Below are 25,797 nucleotides of genomic sequence, written 5' to 3' on the forward strand. Positions count from 1 at the left end.
CCCTTGCAACTACTCCTTCTCAGTTTCCTTTCCAGAAAGGGCAGTCCTCCCATTGGAGTCAACAAAGCAAGGTACCTCCCCCCTGTATCAAAGCCCCCTAGTTCATTATAGTTGTTTATAGGCAATGTGTCTCTAACAAATATCTTTACACCAACAGAAAAAAAAAATCCCAGGCAGAAATATAAAATAAAATGAACTGTCTGGTCCAGGACTTAGAAGTTATCGCGTCATATCTTTGTGGTTTCTAAAGTTTTACAAATCCGGCAGCCTTTTTAATTCATTAAGGAAAACAGATACTGAAGGTCTCTCTTCCCACTGTCTGGAAATACATGTCGCCGTAGCCTGTCAGAACCCTATCGGAAGATACTCAGACAGAACCAGCTAAGAATTTGACGTCTGGGAGAGTGGGCTTAATATTTCCATGTTTCTGCATTTGGTATTCACGAGAAACATGAGTTCATTCATCTGGGACTTGGCAAACCAAGACGAAGAGATTTATGTATTTTTTTTATTTATTCTTCCAAACGTAGCTAGAAACGGTTCTCAAGTTTGATTTTATGATTAAAAAAACCATTTTAGATAAAAAGTAGTTTTAACTTACAAAGTAAAGTTAGGAGAATAGAGGCTGGGCGGATATGGAAGCCTCAAAGACGAAGGAAGTAGCAGAACTCTAGAAGCTGGACCAGTTCTATAGTGCGTGCAAGCAGCGGTCGCCTTGCACTGTGCTCTAGAAAAAGCTCACCTGCATGCAAATCCCTGCGCGGGCTAAAAGTGGCAAGATTCCTAAAGAGGCCAACAGACTCTGCTCTCTACATCTGAAAAGCCAGGGGAAGAGGCTTCACGTCCCAGGTTGCAAGTCTCTGCCACCTGTTTGCGTCTGACCCCTAGGGGTCCTTCCCGCTGCCTGAGACCTAGTTTCCCAGCGAAGTCTACAGAGGTTTGAGCCTCCGATCCAGCCCGCCTGAGTTGTCTTGCAAACTCCGCCTGACAGGCCCGGCGACAGCGTGGCATCCGCAGGGACCCTCAGCTTCCGCCGCTCGCCCGTGGGCATCCCCTTGCCTCTGCGCCGGTGTCCTCTGTCCCTCGCTGCCACCTAAGCTCGCTTTCCCGGTGCGCCTGCCTCCTAGCAGCTCTCTGCGGCTGCACAACCCGGGTTCCCGCCTTGCATGCTCACGCCACCCTACCCCCACTTTATAAAAAAAAAAAAAAAATTTTTTTTTTCTTTCTTCTTTTAACTTTTCTCCCCGGCTGCGCTCTGTTGATGCCAAGCGTTCGCCGCGGCCCTCTCTGCCATCTCTCCCGGTTGCATCTGGCGAGGATCTCCGAGAGCAGCTCGCGGCGGCCCGGGGGTGCTCGCCCACGGGAGAGCTGCGGGGCGCGGCGCGGGGCGGGGCGGGGCGGCGGCGCCCAGGGCGGGGAGGAGCAGCCTCCCGCACGGCGGAGCCCGGGCTCGGCAGCCCAGCCGCTCCCAGCGTTGGGGCGGCGGGCGAGCGGCCGAGGCGATGGCAGGCGGGCGGCGAGCGCCGGGGAACAGGCGCGGGGCGCGGAGCGAGCGGGGGCGGGGGCCGGCTCGGGGAGCCCCGGGGTGCCGGACGATCTAAGGCGACCGTGGCACCCGGGAGCCGGGCCGCGGGCAGCGCCGCCGCCGGGGGCGTCGCCGGCCTCGGCCCCTTTGTTCTCGCGCGCGCCCCCTCGCCGCCCACTCCCCTGCTGTCGCGCGGCGGCGGCGGCGGTGGCGGCGGCGGCTCCTCCCGCCCGAGGCAGTTGAGCTCCGCGCCGGGGGCGGGAGGGGGCGGGGAGCGCGCCAGCCGTGGAGAGTGGGGGGCGATGGCGAAGCTCAGGGTGGCTTACGAGTACACGGAAGCCGAAGACAAGAGCATCCGGCTCGGCTTGTTCCTCATCATCTCCGGCGTCGTGTCGCTCTTCATCTTCGGCTTCTGCTGGCTCAGTCCCGCCTTGCAGGATCTGCAAGCCACGGCGGCCAACTGCACGGTGCTGTCGGTGCAGCAGATCGGCGAGCTGTTCGAGTGCACCTTCACCTGTGGCACCGACTGCAGGGGCACCTCGCAGTACCCCTGCGTCCAGGTGTACGTGAACAACTCCGAGTCCAACTCCAGGGCGCTGCTACACAGCGACCAGCACCAGCTCCTGACCAACCCCAAGGTAAGGACGCGGGAGCTCCCGCCTAACGATGCAGGTTCGAGGCCAGCATTGGGGATAGACCCCAGGGGAAGATTCGGAGTGTACTGTCCTTATTAGAAGAACATAGGAGACACTAGGTGCGTGCACACATCTGTGGAGCTGCAGGGCTCCAGTCCTCGGGGTGTGTTTGCCCGCGGGGCGATGGTACCCAGAGTCTCTCTACAAACATTAGCTGTTCTTAGGTTTTTGAGCTCCCTCCAAGACCAGGTGCAGCACCCGCTGGACGGGTTTACCTAAACTCAAGGGGTAAAGAAAGTTAACTTTTTCTCCAACATAGTCACGGGTTAGCGGGAACCCAGCTACTCCAGTGTAAGGTCAACCGGCGCCTGAGCTTCATCTGGCCTCAAGAACTCCCAATGACTTGACCTTTGAGAGCTTGAAGGGAGGGGTCTCTTCGCTCCTGGAATATTCTTTGCCGTTTGCCTTTGAGTTCTAAACAGAGGTTTTTAACATGAGGTCTAAAGATGGGCTATTTGGGGGAGGGGAAGGTAGAGGAGGGGATCAACAGGAATCCAGTGAGAAATTTCTGATTAGGTCCGGTTTGTTTGTTTGGTGGGGGTGGGTCCCAACCACTTCCAAGTGGAGATAACCAGGAGCAGTTGGAGAACAGTAAAACTTACTGAAAATAGAAAGCTTCTCGGTGAAATATACCAAGCACAGCCCTTTCCTGACAACTTCTTTTGTTGTCACAAGGAAAAAAAAAAAAAAAAAAAAAGAGGAAAAAATAGATAAAACCTGGTTAGGACTTGTGAGCTTCTGGAGAGCAGAGAGGGAGACTCAGAAAAGTTCCCAGGGGGGAAAAAAAGCACTTATAAAAAGCACTGCCCTCAGCCCGTGAACTAATTGAGCTTTGCAGCGCGTCTGCTTCTGCAGGAGGGTTCTTTGATGCCTTCGGTCTTTTCTGCCACCAACTAAAGGTGTGTCTGTTGCTGTCACTTTTTACTTTGTGAGGGCTATGCTTGAAGACCGAGCAGGAAACCGTTCCAAAGGGAAGGAATCCTGTACACACAGGAGCGCGTTCTGTTGAACGTGACAAGATAAATTAATCTGAATTAGGGGTTTAAATGAGCTCACCGTCGCTGTGCAGAGAAACTCCAGAGTAACTAATTAATTTGGAAAGTTAGAAGTAATTACTCTTAAAAAATATGATTGACTCCTCATTGGAAGTCTCCTGGTAATGTATGAAGATTCATTTCCTTTTTTTAAAAAAAAATGACCATAATGCAGGCACACAGTAAATATAGAAGTAGACATTTCTAGCACAGAAACTAATGGCCAAGCCCTTGAACAAGTGGTAGGGTCTCAAAGACAGATGTGAGTTAATCTGCTTAGTGCTTAGTAATGGAAAAAGAACTCTCTTGGATTTGGAAGGTTTTTCAAAAATCAGAATTAAATAAAAAACATCCAAGAAAGGTGTCAAGTAGTCGTTTACTGATTTAGAAGATACTCTAGTTTGTCATGCAGGAGTGGGCATAGTTGTTGAAACACTGCTAAATTATTCTTGAGATAGTGCTTTAATCAATGAGTTATACATGGGCATATACATACTAGTAGATGGTTAATAACTAATTTGGGCATAGACAAATTAGAATTGACCACAAAAAAACAAGTCCACAATTTCCAGGCAGGATCTGGCAACAGAAATAAATTGGAATCATTAAGACATTGATTCTTAAATCACTTGGAAGCAACCATGAAGTTTTATGTAATACTAAAGTTCTCTGTTGTCTCTCCACTTGTAAATAATCTCATTTCCCCCCTCAGTGCCAGTTAAGAACTTGGCAGTAGTTGCTTTGAAGAGGTACCAAACAAAATCTTAAGCTAGACTGTCCACAAAATTGTCAGAACTGGGAAAAATGACAATACGTTATGGTCCAGAAAGTGATGAATGACCTCTCCATCAATTTAGGCATGGTTTCCTCTGCCAAGTATGCACCATTGTCCAAATTATGATGTATTGTAGTATTTATAGAACAAACATCACTTTTTTGTCAATTAAGTGTTCAATTTGGAAATTTCTGTAAGCATTGGGTAATGGAAAAATTCAGTGTGCCCAAAATATGGTAGAGTCAGGTGCGTAATAAGAGTTTCTCTGGTGTCCTTGCGAGTAGGTAGCCCTCGTGGCCTGGTCCCATTGGCTACCCAGAGCTTTATCCTAACCTACCTTACCTTTAGTTTTCCAATCTATTCCTTTCATGCCTCACCGACTTCTCACGTTCTCTCCGAATCCAGCCATCACAGGAAACTCTTAGGAAATCCCTTCTCAGATAATAGAACAACCTCTTTTTCCTGGAGTTTCCTAACAGCACAGCAAAGGACGGGGAGGGGACAGATGTTACAAATACATACCTCGTTGAGCTGCGGACCTCTGGGGAGAATGCTGCCCTTCCGTTAACGGTTTCTTTAAAGTATCCCTAAGTCCTGATCCATTTATTTGTATTTTCATCCTTATTTTGCGAGGGAATCGCTGTGTCTAGTCACGTAGTGTTTAAGTCAGCTAAGGATTTGATTAGGGATGTGACCCGTTATCTGGACTAACCATAGCATGGTCTTGAGTTTCGGAGTTAGCTGCTTCTTGCTGCCGCTCCCAACATTGCGCTGGCTCTTGGTGACTCACAGGTGTGCGCCACGCTCTCTGGTCCTCAACAATGGCAGCCCCCTGGGACTGACTGCTTGGGAACTTGAAAAATAAATTCTTGTGCTTAGGTTCGGTTTTCTGGCACATTGACTTGATCTTGGATGGGGCCAGAGTATTGTAGTTTTCAAAGTTGTGCAAATAATTCTACTATTACCCAAGAGATGAAAACCAGTGTCTTGGGAAACGCATTCATCTGCTCAGCAAGCAAAGCACTGCACTTCAGAACGAATTCACTGTGATTAATGTTCGTGTTTTCAAGATAAAAGACGTGGGTGCCATTGAATATAGAAAGTGGCATTAAACCAGACTAGAGAAATATAGAAGCGAAGGCAGGGAATCATTTAAAATCAGTGTGCAAAGTTCATTTTAAAGTGATTAGTTTAAGTGAAATCAAGTGTGCAAGTTGCAAACTGTGTTGGTTTTGCAGTTACCTGCTTTGGATGGCAAAGGAAAGATGAATTTAGGGACTGCCGTCTGCTGTGTGGTATTGAGAAGGGGGTGATTAGAGACCGACTCTCCTGTTTAAGTTTTTGTTTTGAAGGTTCCGCCCCCTTTGATGATAACAAAAAAAAACAAAACAAAAAAAAAAACTCAAAGCAAAGACAAAGTTTGGTTCTAAGAAACCAGTATTTTGAAATTAAAGAGGGTAGAAAACCTTAACAGGGATGGAGACAATATTTGTCTTGAAGAGTATCAAGGAAGGTAGAAGAGAGATCAAGGCATGATGGCTGCTTGTCACCTTAGCAAAGGACCTTCAGACCCACGCTCATGTGCCCTGTTCCCACACATGGAGGGACACCACCGCGCCACCTTAGGAAATCCCTGAGCTTTGACCTGCCTGTTCAGATTGATGTACTCCAAGGGGAAATTCATCAGACCAGAGCTGCATAAGACAAGAGAAGTGGAGTAACGCCAACGTCTCTATAGCCATATTTTGTTTACGATCTAGCAGATAAAGCTTGCCTGAAGATCAGAGTGCAAAGCTAGCCACACTAGTCAGCCATCCAGGCCAGGCAGTGGTGGCACAAACCTTTAGTCCCAGCAGCCACGCTAGTTAGCCAGAGAGGCCGGCTGGTGGTGGTGCACGCCTTGAATCCCAGCACTGGAGAGGAGTATAAGGAGGGATGAGGGGCTGGAGAGATGGCTCAGTGGTTAAGAGAACTGTCTGCTCTTCCAGAGGTCCTGAGTTCAATTCCCAGCAACCATATGGTGGCTCCAAACCATCTGTAATGAGATCTGGCACCCTCCTCTGGCGTGTGGGTGTACATGGAGGCAGAAAGTTGTATACATAATAAATAAATAAATCTTAAAAAAAAAAAGGAGGGATGAGACAGGAACGCGCTCTCTTTTCAGTCTGAAGATTTTGTGGTATTTGTTAGATCGTAACCAAAATGTCACTATACATCTCTAGTCTTTATCTGTTCACAAAGAAGTAGATTTCTTTGGATGTTATTTTCTTTGATGTTATTGTTAAATAATATATTAATTATATGTAATTATATATAGATAGATGATAGATACATCGAGATATAGAGAGGGAGAGATAGATAGATAGGTAGGTAGATAGATAGATAGATAGATTGATTGATTGATTGAATTGATCTTTTGGTTTCTCAAAATCTATTGTGGCCAGAGGAGGACTTAGATAGGTGAATATGGGTGAGAATCAAGGGTTCCATTTCGCATGTGCCTCTCAATCTTCCTAGTGCTGCCCCCAGGACTATGGCCTAACACAGAGGTTCTCAATCTTCCTAACGCTGCGACTCTTTAAGACAGTTCCTCATGTTATGGTGACTCCCAGCCATACTTTTGCCACATTATGTAAATATGTTATTTAAATCATAGTGTAAATAGCCAATATTTGACCCCAGAGGGGTCATGACCCACAGGTTGAGAACCACTGGCCTAGTAGAAAGCCATACAGAACATAGGTAACCATCAAAAAAGGCCAAATGCCAAGTTCTGTTAGGGAGGCACAGATAGATGTTAGGGACATTTGGAGGGGACGCTATGTAGAAAGCTTCATGGAGAAGGAGACAGTTGCCTGGAGAAGAGAGCTTTCTTCATCTTGGTGGGGGAAAGAGAAGTGAAAATATGGTCATGGGAGAGAAAAATGCCACCAGCAAAGCTTTAGGCTCTGGGAGCGATGTGTGTGCTGGGGTCTGCAGTTGACCGCTGTGGGGAAGGTGGAAAGGGAACTTGTGCCTGATAGACTGGTGGCCTTGACTTCAGGAAGGGCTTGGCGGTCACTGGGAAGCTATGGGTGAGTCCCATGGAGGCTCACCTCCTTGGCCTTAATCATCTGTGTGTCTCTTGGTTAGCCAGCAGAGGGACTTAATAGAGAGAATTGGTTCGTGTTAAAACTGGGAGATTAGGGGCTGGAAAGATGGCTCATCAGCTGAGAGTATTGACTGCTCTTCCGGAGGATCTGGGTTCGATTCCTAGCACCCACATGGCAGCTCACAATTATCTCAACTGTATTCTAGGGAATTCGACACCCTTTTCTGGTCTGTCTGTACACCAGACATAAATACAGGCAAGACACCCATATACATAAAGCAATCATACTTTAGTTTTTTTTTTTTTTTAATGGGAGATAATCTTGAAGTCTGTATGTAGTCCTGGTGTAATTGCTAGGGTCTTTCAGAGTGGAACATAGGAGAGAAGTCAGAATAATGTTGTTTGACAAACACACTACTGGCCCTGGCTGGTAGCTTTGACTCTAGCTGTGCCCTGAGCTTCTGAATGCAGATGACTTCCAAGACAAAGGAAAAGGCAGAGAATGGATCCTCCCCCAAACCCAGAAAGGAATAAAGCTTGGCTAGAGTGTAGATATTACCCCCATAGACCTTCCAGTGTCCAGAATCATTTTTTTAAAAAAATATTATTTTATGTGTATAGGTGCTTTTCCTGTAAGTCTGTCTGAGTGTCTGTATGTTTGCCTGGTGCCTGTTAGCCAGAAGAGACCATCAGATCCCCTGGAACTGGAGTAACAGACAGTTGTGAGCCACTGTGTGTGTTCTGGGAACTGCACCCAGGTCCTCTGGAACAGCAACCAATGCTCTTAACTGAGCCATTTCTGCATCCAAAATCGAGACTCTTAATGATGGTAAATGTATGTATTGGTTTGTTGTTGTTGTTTTTGTTGTGTTTGTTTGTTTGTTTTGTTGCTAAGCTTGTGTCTCAGTAGCCAAACTTGTCCAGCAGCCAAGGGATGTTTTCGAGCAGGTGACTAATACAGTCAGGTACTCCAGAATACACTAGATATGATGGTGAGACCCTGTGATTCGAGCACTGAGGGTCCTGAAGCTGAGGCAGGAGGATGACAGGTTTGAGGCCAGCAGGGCCGCCATGATAAGGCATTGTCTCAAATGAAAGAATATATTAATTGCTATCTTCTTATTTTGAGACAAAGGTTCACCATCTAACTCTGGCTGACCCAGAACTTGCTGTGTAGACCAACCTGGTTTCAAATCAGAGCTCCTCCAGCCTCCGCCTTCCACGTGAATTAAATTAGAATTAAAGCCGCACACCACCACACACTTTGGAAACAATCTAATCTATGTGTTGGAAATTGTTTTTCATGCTCGGTCTCTAATCTCCTCTTGTGGATACTATTTATGAAAAAAATATTTATAAGGTGCTCCCAAAATCATATATTAAAAAAAAATAACCAGAAACTAAAATTCAGGAGATTTGTGATGTTAAATTTTATTTGCAATTTGTGGAAAATGACCTTTTTTTTTTGTCACAAACACCTCAGAGCTATAAAACTTTTTGTGAGATCTTGACACATTTTATTTATTTAAAATGTTTTTTGCTCTCATTCATGAATGAGGATGTCAAGTTTTGTTTCCCCTGGGTTTTAAATTTTCCAGCCTTTAGTAGAACTGCATAATCGGCTGAGTTCCTAGATCAACAGCACATTTATATTACAATTAACATAATTACTCACAGGAAAACACTGAACAGAATGGTGTTTCTGATTACATATGTTTCTACCCTCTTCTCCTGCTGTGTTCTCTAGGACATAAACCAGTGTGCAAAAGACTGTAATTTTGATTTGTAGTAGTGCCCTCTTCAATTCTTTTTTTAAAAAAATAAAAAATAAAAACCTGTGTTATAATTGCAAATCATTACATTTGTTGCTTTATTACTATTTTTGTCAGTAAATGAATTCCAATTAGTTTATATGTTTACAGATCCCAGCCCACATTAGGTTGCTACAAAGGTACCTGTTACCAAATGACATGCAAAGAGGGTCTGAATTCTTCTCATTAGTGCAGCGGGGACACCTGGACTGTGAAACTTTTTACCCAGCGTCCCCTGGGGAAACAGGAGGCTCTCTTAAGTGCTGAGTTGTCTTGCCAGCCCCAGACATGGTTGTCTTTTACTTCAGTTTTTAAATACGTCTTCACCAGTCTCCTCATGGAGACTGTTTCATTTTCTAAACTGCTGTTTTCCAAAATGTGGTCAATGCTCCAGCAGCAACACCATCTGTGAACTTGATAGAAATGCTCCTTCTCTGTCTCAGCCTAGATTCCGTCCAAGTGTTCAAGTCTGTATAGAAAAAAGATTTATGGGCTGCTGTGTAACTCAGTGCTTGCTGCCTGCTTAACATGAACAAACCCCAAGAGTCACACACACACAGACACACACTCACACACACACACACACACGCAGAGAGAGAGAGAGAGAGAGAGAGAGAGAGAGAGAGAGTTAATATATAACAGATAATTGAAATGAGAGAAAAAGAAACGTAAGCCTGTAGAACAAAATTTCTAAATGGTTTTTTAACTAACACACACACGCGTGTGTGTGTGTGTGTGTGTGTGTGTGTGTAAGAACATATATTAAATGTAAATTGACCATTTGTCCCAATTAAAAGACAGGGATTGTTAATCCAGAAATGCCAAAATAAAATATGTTCTGGTTTTAGGAGTAACACATTAAAAACAAACAAAACAAACAAACAGCAAAAGGATGTTGAAAGTAAAGATGTGGGAAATGTATACCACATCAATAATAACAGCTAAAAGCATAATTCATAATAGCAGCAAAGCGGGAACTACGAAGCATTAATCCACTGATGGAATGGGAAATGAAGAACTGAGCGAATCACAAAAATAGGCCAAGTTTAAGAAGCCAATTGAAGTTCTTTGATTTGCCATGATCTCTGGCTTCGGCGGTGCTGGACCAGGACCTGGCACTTGACTCTCCGCCCTAGCTGGCCACTCCAAGCCAGCAGCTCTTTGTCACCTCCAGGCAGTGGCCTCAGGTCACTCCAAGGCCTCTGCAGCATTTCTCGAGCCTCTTCCATGATAGTTGAGCCTCCCACCCCCGGGCAGGCAAACCAGAACTACCACCAGGACTGGGAAGGTGCCCTCACCCACCAGATTAGCTTAGAGCTCCCCGTCTCTATCTGTGTCTGACTACTTGGACCAGCATGATGTGGCCTTGGAGGACTTTTACAAATCCTTCCTTTCAGAACGTCCTGAGGAGGTAGAACTGATGAACGTGCAGAGCCAATGAGGCAGCCCCACCTTCCTGAACAGTATAAAAAAGCCAGACCATGACAACCGAGAGTGAGCGAGCTGAATGCCAGGGAGTGTTTGTTACCTTTGGGGAAAGTATGATCCCGTCACTATTGGGACTAGGCAAACCAGCCGCAGACAAAAATGCTCCCCACTTCTGAGACTTTATTAAGACTCAGTGCCTAGTGAGAGGTGGTGTCCTTCAAGGAAGCAACTTGTGGACATGTGAGCCTCTGAAGCTGGCATGGATTAAATGTCTCTTTGGCCAGCTCACAGTGGGAGATGGTAACTTCAGGATATAGGTGCCCTCTCGGGTCTCCATGGCAACATATGCATATTGGAATTATCTATCTTTACCCTCTCTATAAATTGTATTGGTACAGCCACTGAAATTCTTGAATTTGTATCATTTCTTTCAAAAATAAGTCTGATAGCTAAAACAAACAAAAACCCCAACAGACAAACAAATAAACAACAACAAAACCCCAACAAACTATCCAACCACTAAAGGCGGCATATTACTGTTGCCAGTACTGATTCCTATACTCTAAAGACTGAAACGAGTTAGCGGAGACATGAGAGATTTGACTGTGATAGTTAATGCATACAGGTGTCTTTAGATCATAATAAAAATACGTTCTTAAATCTGAATCTGCCAACAATCATTGAACTGAACACATTGAATGGGGGAATTGAAGGGTAGGTGGTTTGCATTTTAATGAAGCCATTCATTACACACAAAGGATTTACTATTTTGTTTTGCAAATTTCAGCATTTTGCATAATTTGTGAGGATATTTTATTCAGTAGATGATTCTAAAATCGCCCTATTATTTTGGCAAAAAAAAAAATGAAAACAACAACTTTCTAAGTAAAAATGACTGGGGGCTGGTGAGATGGCCCTGTAGACAAAAGTGCTTGCTGCACAGCCTGAGGATCTGGGTTCGGTCCTTGGGTCCCTCAGTGAAGGCGAGAGATGGCTCCCGGAAGTTGTCCTCTGACCTTTCTATGTTGCACGTATAACATGTAGAGTCCCCGCACCTCATGTATATACCCAATAATGATATATTGAAATGCAGAATTGACTTTGAAATTTTTTTGTATTAGTAAACCCAAACATTTAATTTAACTTACGATTTTAGTGGGATATATTTTTAGAGTTACAGAACAAAATATGACATCATTAGGTAAAGTATAAATATTTGGATAACTTCCCGGGGTGGGCGAAAACCTTTCTACACACAACATCAAAGACAGAAATCATAAAACGCTGTTGGCTTTGAATACATAATAGGGAAAGACCCACGCTTTAAAAATATGCTGAAGTATAAACAAAAATGACACATTTAGGGAATATTGGTGCTATTGTAGGAAAATGATTCAAAGGTCAATGAGCACTCTTGGCAATAAAAGACCGTCTTTTCGATAGAAACAAGATGTGAGCATATGCATAGATAATTTGATGAGGATTACTGGTAACCAGACAAGTGAAAATTCTGAATAATCTCAGAATTGTCCAGAAATCCTGATTAGTATGGGAGGATCATGGAAGTATTTGGAGCTCTGGGTTGGGAAAGCCATTGGCGCTCAAAGCTGAATGGACTGTTCTGTTGGAGCGTCGAAGATAAGAATTCTATGTGTGGAGGTGACCAAGGCCAGCTTGTGAAGTCACCAAGGGGACTTTGAGAGTCACTCAAAGTCTCCGAGTTCTCTAAAGAAACAGAATTGCTAGAATGAATGCATATTAAAAGGTGGTTCATTAGGGTGGCTTACAGGCTGAGGTCCAACAATGGCTGTCTCCTAACAGAAAGGCCAAGGGTCCAGTTCGATCCACGAGACTGGATGTCTCCACCATCCCAATCTGGTCCTGGAGTCTGGGAGGATTCTTGGAGAGCTGCTGAGCTTTAGGCTACACTGGAATCCAGCTGCAGAAGCAGGGGCCCGTGAGAATGAGGGCAAGCAGGAAGAAAGCAAAACCTCCCCCCCCCACCCCTCTTCCCTGTGTCCTTTTATGTGGGTGGTCATCAGAAGGTGTTAGCCAGCTTCGGCGTAGGCTTTCCCACCTCGAATGCTCTGCTTAAGAAAACCCCTTGTGGCTCTGCTGAGCAGATTGGGTTTGCTGAGCAGATGCAGTTATGTTGGCAACCAAGATGATCTGTCGCCCTGAGCCTGGAGAGACGGGTCAGCAGTTAAAAGCACTAACTGGTCTTCCACAGGATGTAGGTTCGAGTCCCAGCATCTACATGGAAACTCCAATTCTAGGGGATTCGATGTCTCTTGGATACCAGGCACACACACATGTAGTGAGTGCACAGACATGCATGCAGGCGAAACACCCACACACATAAAATAATTACATATAATATATATATATAATATGGATACATATGTAAATATAAAGTATATATTTATACATACCTAGAGTATATACTTATATATACGGATATAAAAATATATATAAAGTATATATACATATGTATATGTGTATATATATGTATAACAGATTCACACTTATATGGTAAAATATTATACATTAAATTTGCTAAAAATATGTTTCTATTAAATAATGTTTATTATATATTATTTTCAAAAGTAGGTTACAAAACAGCATGTTTCATATTTGTAAAATATAACATACATGCTTGTGGTTTCATCTGTTCGTACCCACACCACTAATTTTCTATCTATTTAAAACTCCTTCCATTATATGTGGTTTCCATTTTGCCCTTTTCTTTTAGCTACTAATGTACATTATTTGTCGATAAGTAGCAGGGGTGTAACTTCCGCTGAAAGGATATTCACGTAAATGTAAGTTTTTAGATGGAAAAAGAATCTTTTCATTCATCAAAACTGGCTATAGACTTCATGTACCCACCCCCCGCCACACACCCCCATAGGCTGGATGTCCCGATACAAGAAAAACGAGCTTCAGTGAACAATTGCACGTTAAGATGAGCTGAGGGAGACAGGAGTGCATGAGAATGTGCACTGGGGGAAAGAGCTGTTTGGTTTTGAAACTTGTCTGCCTGAGGTTTGATCTTAGTCTACTTACTAACCAGTGGATAACGTGGTATCTTGATGGCCCATATGGAACCCTGGAAGCCTTACTGAGACCCAGTAAGAAACCAGTGGTTTCTCAAAAGGAGAATGGTCATTTGCCAAAGAAAGAATGGTTCGCTGCACACCACCAGGACTCTGTGGAGGCTGCATATGCTTCTGGCGCCAACCTCTTCTTCGCTCTTGGAGGCTCAAGACCTTACGGGAAAGTGGAGGTCGCTTCCTGCCCTGTGGCCTGGAACAGGTTTTTCTGCTGTGCTGCCACTAAAGCTGGCAAGGGTATGGCTTCCTCGGTAAATGGGTCAGAGTCGCCATCCGAAATGTTGATACAGGTTTCATCATTTATATAAAGGAGCCCAGCAAGCTTTGTACTTATGTCTTTGTGTGAACAGCATAGCAGTCAGCTCTGATTTGGGAGGGATACCCAGAAACCGTTTAGACCAATAGAGCCCAGCTCCACGCTGACGTGACAGGTCCTGGATTTCTACCCCCTTGACACATTTCCACTTTCCTCGGGAATCTAGGACACTTGGTGCTTCCTGCTTTCCAGGCCCAGTCAGCACAGCATCATGACTGCACAGGCAGTGTGAGGTTGTGTGTGGTGGAGGAGGTTCAGGTTCCTGTAGACTAGAGCACAGCGGGGCTGATGTGCTTCTGAGCAAGACGGTAAAATCTTCATCTCTGTGGGCTCTCAGTCCACAACGATGGAGAAAGGCGTATTGACCTGATGAGCCGCAGCCATAGGATAGTCCCAGGTAAGTTCACTTGATCTAGTAGACTGTGTGTGAATGCAGACTCATCACAGGATGGCTTAGCCAGAAAGTGACTCTCCAAAATTTGCCTTCTTCAGGAACCAAACACACAAGTTGAATACAGGTGCTACAGGAATATCCTCCCTCCCCTTTAGCTTCCGTGATTGCCTAAGAGATGCAGAAGTAGTTTCTCCTCTTCCTGTTTGGGTGAGAGATGTCTTCTTAGAGAGACATCCACCATAATGTCCTCACATCCATGGGTAAGGAGATCAGCTGAATAGAGCAGCTGTGGGCTGTGACTCTTGGTTCTGGACATACATCTGCACAGAAAATATGGCAGCAGCCGTATTTTCAGATGTAAAGAAGCAACATAGCAAAGTTCATGGACTCCTGGGCTTAGCATGGCACAACCCCACGCTGTACTTCATTCCTTCACTCTCTGAAGTCTCACGTTGAGTGCAGTCGTAGTGAAAGGGTTGAGGTCAGCACCGAACCTGCGTCCAGCAGTACTGTAAGCACCTGCCGTTCCCTGCTGTGTTGGTATTCTGGTCAATGTCTGCATGGTCCATTGGGGAAAGTCAGGATATGTTCAGCTGGTGCTACTTGAAGTTTGGACACAGGGTCTTTTCTCAAAGATAAGCATCCCATTGCCATGCATTCAAGCACTTTCCAGTCTGGGATAATATGAGGGAAGTGTACCTTTCATTGCACTGGTACATAAGGCTTCAGTTTACTAAAACTTCAGGGATACAGATTAAGACAAAACAAAACAAAACCCAACATCCCTATCCCCAAAGTCTGGGTATCTATTTTGCCTTATTGAGTCCTCTAGTTCATTAGTTATTGCCAAATATCACGAAGATTGAATTGATTCGACTGTGTTCACAAAATCTGTGGGTCAGGAAGTCAGGCAGAGCACAAGGAAATGGGTAACGCGTGCTGCCATGGTACCTGGGGTCTCAGTGGAGAGACGCATGCCTGGAAGTGGAAGCACCTGCCAATCAGGTGTTGCTCAGTGTTGCCTGGAGACCTCAGTCCCTCCAAACAGACCTGGCAGTGGTCCCTCTGCTGTGTTAATTGGAGTTTCTGTACGGAGCCGTATTTTGATACCAAGGACAAGGGTTCTGAAGAGACGCCAGCCGAGAAAAGTCGCACCTTTACCGTTTCTGTCCTAGCCACTGTCTCGTCCACAGTCTAGGAAGACGAGACAGGCTCCACCCCTTCGTCTGGCATTAGGGGAATGCCAGCTGCACACTGCAAACGTGTGGATGAGAGGGGATATATAGGGAACATGCGTTCTGCCACAAATAGGAGCACAAGATTTTTCATCATTGCGATCCATCCTCATACTAGGGGACTGATCAAGGGGACTAGGACTTGCTAGCCTCCTTCATGCAGAAGTTGGGGTGCTAATGTTTAATGGAATATGCATCCACCCATGCACGCACTGAATTATGTACCTTGCTGTATTCATAATTCACTGTGCTCTCGGCAAGGCTGTCTGAATGTGGGCACGAGCATTAAAAAGGTTGTATTTCTTGTTGCTGTTCTATATGGTCATAAGACGATTGGCTGTCTCCCAGAGGAACTTGTTGGGCTTGAACCCAGGGCCTTGTGCATGCTGAACTCATACCCTGCCACTGAGCCTCACCTGAGACCGTCCTCAAGGACTTGGACTCATCACCATAAGCTTCTGAACATTTTTTACGGTTGTTATTACTGAAACCTATTGAACATCATCCAGATTGAAGTCTCCTGTTTTGGTCTGGCTACCACTTAGATTCAGCATCTATTTTTAGTAAAGACGGGGTGTTTTTATTTTCTAACGCTTAGGCTAGATGAACTTTTTTCTCTTGAAGGTGGAATGTCATTCTGAACTTTCCTGAATTTTAATAACCACCAGCATTAGCAGTTCCCACCAATCTAGAAGCATCCTTTGTGGTCGAGTGGAAATCTTCCCTGGACGGGAGTAAGACCTCCGCAGCAGCTCTTTGGTGGATACCAGGAAAATGTGGGCATTTTTCAGTGCCATCTCCCATGCTCCTCTCCATCCAGCACACAAGCTGACTCATTCTTCCTGGAATATCCATACGTAGTCTTGGCACACGACGTCTCTTTTTGGAAGGTCACCTTCCCAACCCATTTTCTAACAAGCAGATTCCCGTGGAACATTGGTCATACACATCCAAATTCACCTCTTCTGGGAAGCCCTCTCCTTCTCCCACCCCATCATGGCTCAAATGTTCTCATTCTTTTTTGAAATCTTAAATGTCTGGGTGGATATGCTCCAATCACTCTGTGCGGCCTGCTCCTGGGAGAAGGAGAGGGAGGGTCTCTGTGTCCCACTCAGTGATTAGGGAAATCACTGAGTGTCAGTTTTGCAAATTATCAGTTTTACAACGCCACCATTCCATTCCAGGTGGCAGTGGTGCGCGCCTTTAATTTAATCCCAGCACTCGGGAGGCAGAGGCAGGCGGAGTTTGAGTTTGAGTCCAGTCTAGTGTACAAAGCAAGTTCCAGGACAGTGTGTTACCCAGACAAATCCTGTCTCAAGAAACAAAAAACAAATAATAACAACAAAACCTTTCTGTCATTCCAACATAGAAGGACTGTTAAAGCTGCAAAGTCCTAGCCTTTGTGAGGCAAGTACAACAGGAGAGAGGTGGGTCTTTTTGATAGGTAATTCCAGTTGTGGAGTTTGCAATTGACTTGACTTTGCCCACAGATGTTTTCTGATTATGTCATCAGAATGATCAGAGGGCCAGTAAGATGGCTCAGTGGGTAAAGGACTTTCAGATCTGATGACATGAGTGTGATCCTCAGGACCCACTGAGGTGGAGAGAGAACCTACACTAGCAGGTTGTCCTCTAGTGTTCGTGTGTGTGTCTTGGCAATTGCACACCTTTATACAAACACACACACATACACAATACACAACTGTATTTTTAAAACTAATTTTTAAAAGCTGCAAATCTGAGTAGGCATGTCTGGTGGTTTAGATGAATGACCCTTATAGGTCACCTGTTTGAATGCTTGGTCCCCAGGGGCTGGAACTGTGTAGGAAGGATTTGGGATGTGGCCTTATTGGAGGAGGTGTGCCACTGGGGCGGGGACTTTGAGATTTCTCCGCCTCCTGCTAGGTGTAAGCTCTCAGCTGCTGCTCCAGCACTGTGCTTGCCTGATGGCTGCCTTGCTTCCCCGTGATGTGCATGGGGGAAGCCTCTGAAACTAAGCCAGTCCCCGTTAAATGTTCTGTCTTCGAAGCTGCTTTAGTCATGGCATCTCTTCACAGCAAGATAAAATTAATTAAGGCAACCCACAACTTCAAAAAAAAATAAGATAATGTATTAATAACTTGTTTTCTAGCCAAATTTATTTGGAAAATACTTAATCCTAGTATTGTCTTTCAGAGATAATCAAGTGAAATCATAAAGGAAAGCAGAGTAAAATTTTTTTTCTCCACTTCTTTTTTGAACGATATATAGGTATGTGTGTATGTATATATAAGTATATATATATAAATAAATATAATATATAAAAAATATATAAATATAATATATAATATATAAAAATATATATAAATATATATAAATATATATATTTAAATTATATATAATGCTTCACATAGAATGTGACCCCTATATTTGGTTAAATAGACTTCATGTTTTATGCAATCATTTTTTAAAATGACTCAGTGAAGAATGAAACAGAATTCTGCCTACCTTACCTGTATGATTGAAATGCACTCTTCAAGACTATAACAAAGAACCTACTCGAAAAAGGTTCTATTAAAGTACTGATTCTTTGTGGAATGCTGAAAAGGATGCTATTATAAGCCTTGGTAAGCCCTAAAATAGAACAATGGAAAATAAGAAATAAGTACAAAATCAAACATTCTGTGTCAAAGGTGATGATTATGTCTTTTCGTAATAAATTCACTGGAAGCCTTTATGTTGTATTTCTTATAATAGCTCATTCAGTCCATCAGCCTCGCTCATGAATGTAAAAGTCAAACCCCTTTTTCCCAAGTCACGGGCGTTAGAGTCTGGTATGCGGTGTATGCTTATAATGCCAGCACTAGAAAGGTAGAAGCCGAGGATCCGAAGTTCAAGGTCATGCTCAGCTACATCGAGAGTTTGAGGCCAGCGTCAGCTGCAGAAAAGCAAAAAGCAAAACTAAAGATGGGCATTAGACAAATGCAGTCACTGTGTGCTTCATTTCTCCCCAGGCTTTTGTTTTGCATCTTGTAGGAAGTCTGCCTGTCAAATTAGCATGCAGAGCGAGGGGTTCCATTTAGGGCGTTTTCATACGTGCATGTCGCCTCTGCCCGGCCGCTCCCGTCTCCCTCACAGCCCTCTTCCTGGTCCCCACCCAAGCAGTCCCATGTTTGTATTTCACATTGTATGCTCTCTCTTGCTCCCTCTTTTCTCCTCTCCTTAAGACCTCTACTTGCCCTCTCACTCAACACACACACACACACACACACACACACACCCCTGTAGAATCCACATATAAGAAAAAAACGTTTGGTATTCATCTTTCTCAGTCTGTTGTATTTCACATAACATAATGATCTCCGATTCTAGCCATTTTCCTGCATCCCAATGAATACAGTTCTACTATTTATATGTGCTGCAATCATCCATCTTCTGGTGGACATCTGAGCTTGCTTGCTGGCATGTATACCATGAACAGTGCAACATTAATAAACAAGTATCAGATCTCTGAGGTATGCCAACTTGCGTATATGCTCAGGAGTTGTATAGCTGCATCGTATAGTGGTTCTATTTGGAGTGGTCATAACGTTTTTCATGTATTTGTTATTACTAAATATGGCTATGCATGCCTCAGCGACTGTGAGGAGGTCAGAGGACAAGTTTGTGAACTTTACACCTGCATGTGGGTTCTGGGGGGTCAGAGTCAGGTCACTAGACTTGCCCATTAAGTGTCTTCACCCACTGAGCCGTCCGTCACACCAACCCTACTTCTACTATTTTGAGCCGCTTCCACACTGACATACACAGTGGCTGCAGCACCTCACGTTCCAGCCAGCACTGGGTCAGGGCTGTTGGAACTCTCTTTAATTTCCCCCACGTCCTGCCAGCTTTTTGTTCTTGACATTAGCTCTTCTAAGGGGAGCGAGATGGAATCTCAACACGGTCTTAGCTTGTATCTCTCTGATGGCTCAAGGATGCTGAACATTTTTTCAAGTATTTATTGGCCGCTTATTGTCCTTCTTTGAGATCTGCCCTTTAAGTTCGCTAGCCCAGTTTTTGACTTGGGAATTTGGTCTTTGGTGTTCAAGATTTGCAGCTCTTTGTATTTTCGATAGTAATGCCTTGGTGGGTGCATAGTTGGAAAATATCCCCCTCCTCATTCTGTAGGCGGTCACATCGCTTTGGTAATTGCTTCCTTTGCTGTGAAGATCCATTTAGTGTCATGTCATCCCCTCTGACACTTGTTTGGATTATTTCCCATGCTCTTTGTGTGTGTGTGTGGGGGGGGGGACTCTATATAAAGTCCTGCCCTCTGCCTAGATTTGAAATATTTTATCTGTGTTTTCTTCTAGCATTTTCAGGGGTTCAGATCATGCATTTGTGTTTTTGATTCCTCCCTTCCTCCCTCCCTCTTCCTCCCTCCCTCCGTCCCTCCTTCCTTCCTTTCTCCTTTCCTCCCCCTTTCTCCTCCCTCCCTCCCTTCCTCCCTCCTTCTTTCCCTCCCCTTTCCTCCCTCCCTACTCTCTCCCTCCCTCCTTCCCTTTTTCCCTCCCTCCCTCCCTACTCCCTCCCTCCCTCCCTCCTTCCCTCCCTTCCTCCCTCCCACCTTCTTTCCTTTGGTGCAGGGTGAGAGATAAGGATCTAGGCTCACTCTTCTCCAGGTGCACAGCCAGCACTCTGCTGTTTTGCTGAAGGTACTCAGCGGGCGGAAGTTTTCTGGTGGAGGCTTTAGGTTCTCTGACCTATAGGATCACATCATCTGCAGATGGGGACACTTTGACTTCTTCCGTTCTTGTCTGCCTGTTTTTTATTCATTATCTCATTGCTTTGCTTCAAGCACTGTGCTGAGCGGGAGTGATGGAGACACACTTCGTGTTGCAGGGCATCGAGCAGTCAAGTTGGACCTGAGCTGGAAGCATCTTCCCTGCTGGCTACTTTCCTAGTGATGGAAGGCACAGTGCAGGCCACTGGGTGAGAGAAGTCAGCAGTGGACTTCGCCAGCAGTGGGCACTGCACAGTACAGAGCTGCCAGACACGTTGTGCCTGTTGGTGCAGTAGTGGATGACTGTTTTGTGGGCAACCAATTACTTTTTTCAAGTGTAGATTTGAAGCCCGAGCCACAAGTGGGAAATGATACTGTAAACCAGGTCAAAAGCCAATATCCGGGAAGGTCGTATGCCCTAGGAGGGAATTGGCTGCTGATGTCTTGCTCAATGTACATGTTGTTAAACTGCCCCCTAAATGTTTATATTTACAACCGGAAATTTAGTGCTATTTCCAGTCTTGGTCAGAGAAGGTTCTCCTTGCCATGGGCAGAAATCAAGGCAGAGGCACACAACTGGCAAAAGTGTTGAGAATAAGTGACTGTCAAGCTCTTGGTCTTAAAGGCGACATTTATGTCAGTTGACCAGATGGCTCAGCTCCTCAGCGGCTCAGAGAACATTGTGGATGAGGAGACAGAAATAATATAAAAGTTAGAAGATGGGGAGGGGTGCCCTGAAATGCTGTCTTCTGTACTTGACGAGGACATTGCACTCAGGAACGCACAGTGACTATGGTTATCTGCATAAGACAGGCACAAGATCAAGCCGGTCATCATTCTAGCATGGCTGGGTGATAGGCTCATGGTGCTCCACCCCTAACTGAAGAGCTATTGGTAATTGATGGCTTCTGGGGGGGGGGGGACAATATTGCTTTCCTTTGGGAGTGTGGCTACTGGTGGGTTGTCCATGGTCTTGTGGATGGCCCCATATCCACGTGTAGTAAGACAGCACTAATTGGACTCTGTTGTTATTTTAAGAGGAGGAGGGGCAGAGGAAGGAAGAGGAGGAGGTTATTGTTCCTGCAGAGGGCTAGAGTTTGGCTCCCAAACACATATTGGGCAGGTTACAACCACCTGTAGCTCCAGCTCTGGCAGGTCTAGTACCCCCTTCTGGCTTCCATGTGCATCTGCATTCACGTGCATATGGCCACATACAGACACACACTCATACACACAATTAAAATACAAATTAAATTGGAGAAAAAGAAGAGGACCTGAAGCTGGGAAGGGGAAGTGTTGGGGGAGGCAGAAAAATTGGATAGGGGACTATAATCCAAGATACATTGTATTCAAGTATGAAATCTTCAGATAATAATTTTTTTAAATTCTAAATATATTAAAACACGGTGTATTTTTTTTTTTACAAAGTAACAAAAATTACTTAAAGTATGAAGGAATGGGTGTGGAACAAAAAAGAGAATACCTTATAAGGCATTTCATTATAATGAAAGGTATGCAAAAGTTTAAGTGTTTGAAGGGGAATATAAAAACACTTTAATTTGATGAAGTAAAAATGCTCATGGAACTATAGTAAAAAAAAATGGGGGTGTAGCAAAGTAAGAAGGCAATGAAAAAACCAAGTTAAAGTATTGGAGCAGCTTTTCTAGATCCTCACGCTCTGGAGACTGCTAGCTACACTCTCAGGTGCCGTCAGATGTTCTTGTGGACTCATGTGGTTCCTATGGTTTGCTGGTGTTGAGCCTACGTTGTCCTCTGTCTGCCATGTCTGAGTTTGCTATAATCGTTTTCCTTCTGTGCATGCCAGGGGCCTCTCCTCGCCATGCTTAGCTTTGAGGCAGGTTCTCGGGGACTCCCCAGACTGTCCCCCTGGAGTGGATAATGTCCTAGTTGGTGAAAGCCTCCCAATTGTGTCAGCCATACGAGAAGCATGCACAGCTCCGAGAGCTGTAAAGGCCCCTAACCCAGCCCTGTACTTTGAAGATTCTCTCAGTGTTTATCACCGGTGGGAGGATGGAAGCAGCGGTGTTGAGTAGATGATGACGGAGCATCATTGTTTCCAGGCTCTTTCGCAGACAGTAGATAGGCGGCTCCAGAAGGTGATCTGCCCCTGAGCTGTCACACTCCAGGGTCTAGAGCGGAGCTGCTGGTTCCTGAGCACTTTACTGTAGGAGCCAAGCCAGCTTGATCTGTCCCCTCTCCCCATGGGTCCCCCTTCTCCACAGTTGCCTCTTAGTGCTGTCTTTCCCTGTGGAGCTATAGCAAAGCCAATTCAGGCTCCCTTCTTGTGATTGGTTACTAGTCTTAAAGCCCCAAAGTAGCTGAATTTTAAGCGACCAGGTTCTCTTTTAACATATTGGCAGGCCACCCGTTGCCATCCAAGTGACAGGGTGACAAAAGGGGATTCCCCTTCCCTGCTGACTCAGCTACTGGAGGAAACCCAAGGCCCGCACCTCCACCCTGTCACCATATACTGGGGAGCCCTGGGATGAGTTGTGTTCAGTTCATCTTGGCCTCTTTCCCTGGTGTCACTGTTTTTGTTTTTTGTTTTTCTACACATTATAGATGTGCCATCATCACTGCCTTTGGGAATGTGTGCCTCCCTCTCTTCCCTTCTTTTCTACTTTCTAAAGAAAGGGATCTCGTCCCATTTCAGGTGCCAGGAATGAGGATCCGAATGTGGGCAGGTTCCTTGGGTGGGAAATGCTGCCTTTGCAAAATCAGAAACCAAATAGTTCGGGATCACAGGGAAGAAGTTTCTCTAAGGGAATCCTATTGTCTTCTGCCACCAAAGACATTGTATCTAACGGTTCACCTACAGACAATTATAACTGCCACTAGAAACTGATCCTGAGCCAAATGAGGTGGGAGGAAGACTTAGAATTGCCTTTCTCTGACCAGGGTAACAAACCTTTGCAGCAAACTGTCTCATCACTAGTCCTGGGGAGGAGTACAATAATTCCAGAGAGGCAACATTGGTTTTCTAAGACACGGTACATGAATGGGGCATCTCCTTAGCCCAAACTCAGAAGCTCCAAAGAGGGAGATCTGGAAAGCTAGACAGGTAGAAAAAGGAGAACGTGTGGGGGGATTCATACTCTGTATGCCAGGTGTGATAACGAGGAAGGGGCAAGAGGACAAAAAGGTCAAGGATATCTTCAACCCATAGTAAGTTTGAGGCTACTCATTGCCACTTAGGGTGTTCCAATTCAGAGTGAGACCTGGTCTCAAAATCAAAATAAACAACCCCAAAACGGAACAAAAACAACAAAAATAACTGTACTTATTACACAAAATGCCCCATTTACCACTGTGGCCTTGAACAACCTATCTTAGAGCTTTCAATCTAACATTCCTGTTCTTTTTCATTTGTAAAACACTGTTTATGTTGGGTGGGGTGGGAGTAGGCACAGGCGTGTGAATTCTATGGCCTGCTTGTGGTCAGAGGACAACATATGGAGTTGGTTCTTTCGTCCCACCTTTATGTGGGCTTTGGGGGATCGAACTCAGGTCATCAGGCTTCACAGCAAGCCCCTTTTATCGGCTGAGCCATCTCACTACCCTTCAGTTTCCCTTCGGTATTCTGGAGATGAGATTCTAATGCTGACATTGCCAGTGGTGTTGTCCGCAAGGATGCAAATGCTAAGCAGTGGGTTTGTGCATTTATGATTCCTCCCCAAAGAAATAGTCAGGTCAGAGCTCTGAAGTTTTAGAAAAACCACCCAGTTGGCATGATTGAGAGAGAAGGGATTTTGTATAACAGCTTTTCTAGAATCCTCTTTCAAAACACTGCTTTAAGTCTTTGTTTTTTAATGGACTTTAAAATTCTATCCATCCATAATGATCTTGTATATAGAACTGAAAAGGGTTCTAGAAGGATCCAAGATAATTCACAAGACATTAGAGGTAAATAACCTGGGCAGTCAAGATTTGAGAAAATGAAAAATAATGATTATTAAGAACCCAAGTTTAGTCTTTTAAACGTTTTCCTTGCTTTCATAACGATATTGACTTTACCAAATTGCTACAATGCTAAAGACTCATTATTTAACCAGTGGAAAGAATGGAGTCCATGGGGAAAGAATTTCATGGTTATTTTTCCTGATACAGAAATATAGTTTGCTTTTAAATCCCGCCGAAAGCTCCCTACAGCCAGGCTCTTTTTCTCTCGCATCATGTGAAACCACAGCTTGCCTATTAGGGACCTTGATGAACGTTTTCCTCTGATGTTTCCAGAAACACGGGTGTGATTCCCCTGATCAAATCCCAGAGTTCCCATCTGGTAGAGAGATATGTCTTTTAAACCTGTTTTGCTCCAAAAACAGTAAAGAATTCGAGCTGAGTTATGTTATGAATAGCTTCAGTGTGTTCTGACTGCATTTGGTTATCCCCTGACATGTTTGGTGTGGCCCTGTGCCAATGACGCCCAATCCTGGAAGGGTCCTGATGACTTCTGAGATGTTTGCACCTCACAGATCTGCCTCCGGGACTGGAACTTTCTCCTTCCTTGAAAGAACACAATAAACTGGCACCTCGTCTCACTTTGACCATGGGTAGAAAGATGTGTTAATGGAAGGAGAGGAAATACACAACACACTGTGTGGAGTAATGGGGTGGGCAGCTCATGGTCTTGCTAATGTAAAGAAAGTACCAGTCCAGAGCTGGACCCACCCATCGCTCTGGTCCTCTTTGGTCCTCTTTGTCCGCAGCAACGGTGGCTCAGCCAAGTCTCCCTGCCATCTCCCCAGCGGCAGGATCACTTCTGGGGGAAAATGTTTTGACAGTATTTGTAGTCTGCTTCTGGCTGGGTTGTTTCTTGATGTGCCTCCAAGAGGAGAGGCAGAAGCAGAGCTAAAAATTATTTTGGAGGTTGTACAGACTAGAGAAAAGAAAAAAACAACAACCAAAAAACAGGAGCCCAGAGAAAGGTAATTTACCCAAGACCAAACACCAAACAAATCATAAGACGGAAGCCACATACTGTTCCTGTGGCTTTGAAGCTTAACTGAAGCTTTAGAAAAACTCATAATCCAGACTCTGCCACAAAACTGTGCTGTTCCCTTGGAAAGAGAGGGAAGCTGTGTGTCCATGGGGTTCGTACTCAGCTATTCGGTGGTTAAAAACCTATTTATGTAACACGAGTTTGTTATGTAGGATGGGGAATAATGAAATTTACTACAATTTAAAATACATGTACATTTATAGTTTAAAATGTCTAACATGGGAAAGCAGTGTTCTGAGGAAGTTTACTCAAGATAAACTTCATTATCTTGAGTGAAACGTGTCTTTGTATGTTCTAGACTTGTTTTAAAATCATCACCAGGACCAGGGTGAACATACAGGAGAGAGAGGTGGGGGAGGGGAGGGGAGGGGAGGGGAGGGGAGGGGAGAAGAGGAGAGGAGAGGAGAGGAGACAGAGAAGAGAGAGAGAGAGAGAGAGAGCTCTTGCTCTCAACTCAGCAGCCAGAGATAGAGCCCTGACACGGGCAGACAAGTGTGCTGCTGTGTGATTTTAGCTGTGAGTCCGTTGGTTTGATTCCTGGGTCAACACATTTGGTTTGGAACAAGAACAAGAAGATTCCTACAGATGGGTAACACTAGAGCTGACTCTCAAAAAG

At 44.8% G+C, this 25,797-nt stretch overlaps 1 protein-coding gene across 2 annotated transcripts in view; it reads left to right on the forward strand.

Moving 5' to 3' along the window:
- The first annotated feature begins 1,409 nt into the window (after positions 1–1,409).
- Positions 1,410–25,797, forward strand: part of Kcnmb4 (potassium calcium-activated channel subfamily M regulatory beta subunit 4) — a 55,760-nt gene continuing 31,372 nt past the window's right edge. The window contains exon 1 of one of the 2 annotated variants that reach the window (XM_041677416.1): positions 1,410–2,163. In XM_041677416.1, coding sequence (XP_041533350.1) covers positions 1,828–2,163 — 336 coding nt within the window. In that variant the 5' untranslated portion in view covers positions 1,410–1,827. The remainder of the gene's footprint in view (positions 2,164–25,797) is intronic. The other variant, XM_041677407.1, reaches the window with a different exon arrangement.

Source organism: Microtus oregoni, unplaced genomic scaffold (genome assembly GCF_018167655.1).
Source record: "Microtus oregoni isolate MIOR12 unplaced genomic scaffold, Mior012 000001F_ref0000356, whole genome shotgun sequence".
Taxonomy (NCBI): Eukaryota; Metazoa; Chordata; class Mammalia; order Rodentia; family Cricetidae; genus Microtus; species Microtus oregoni.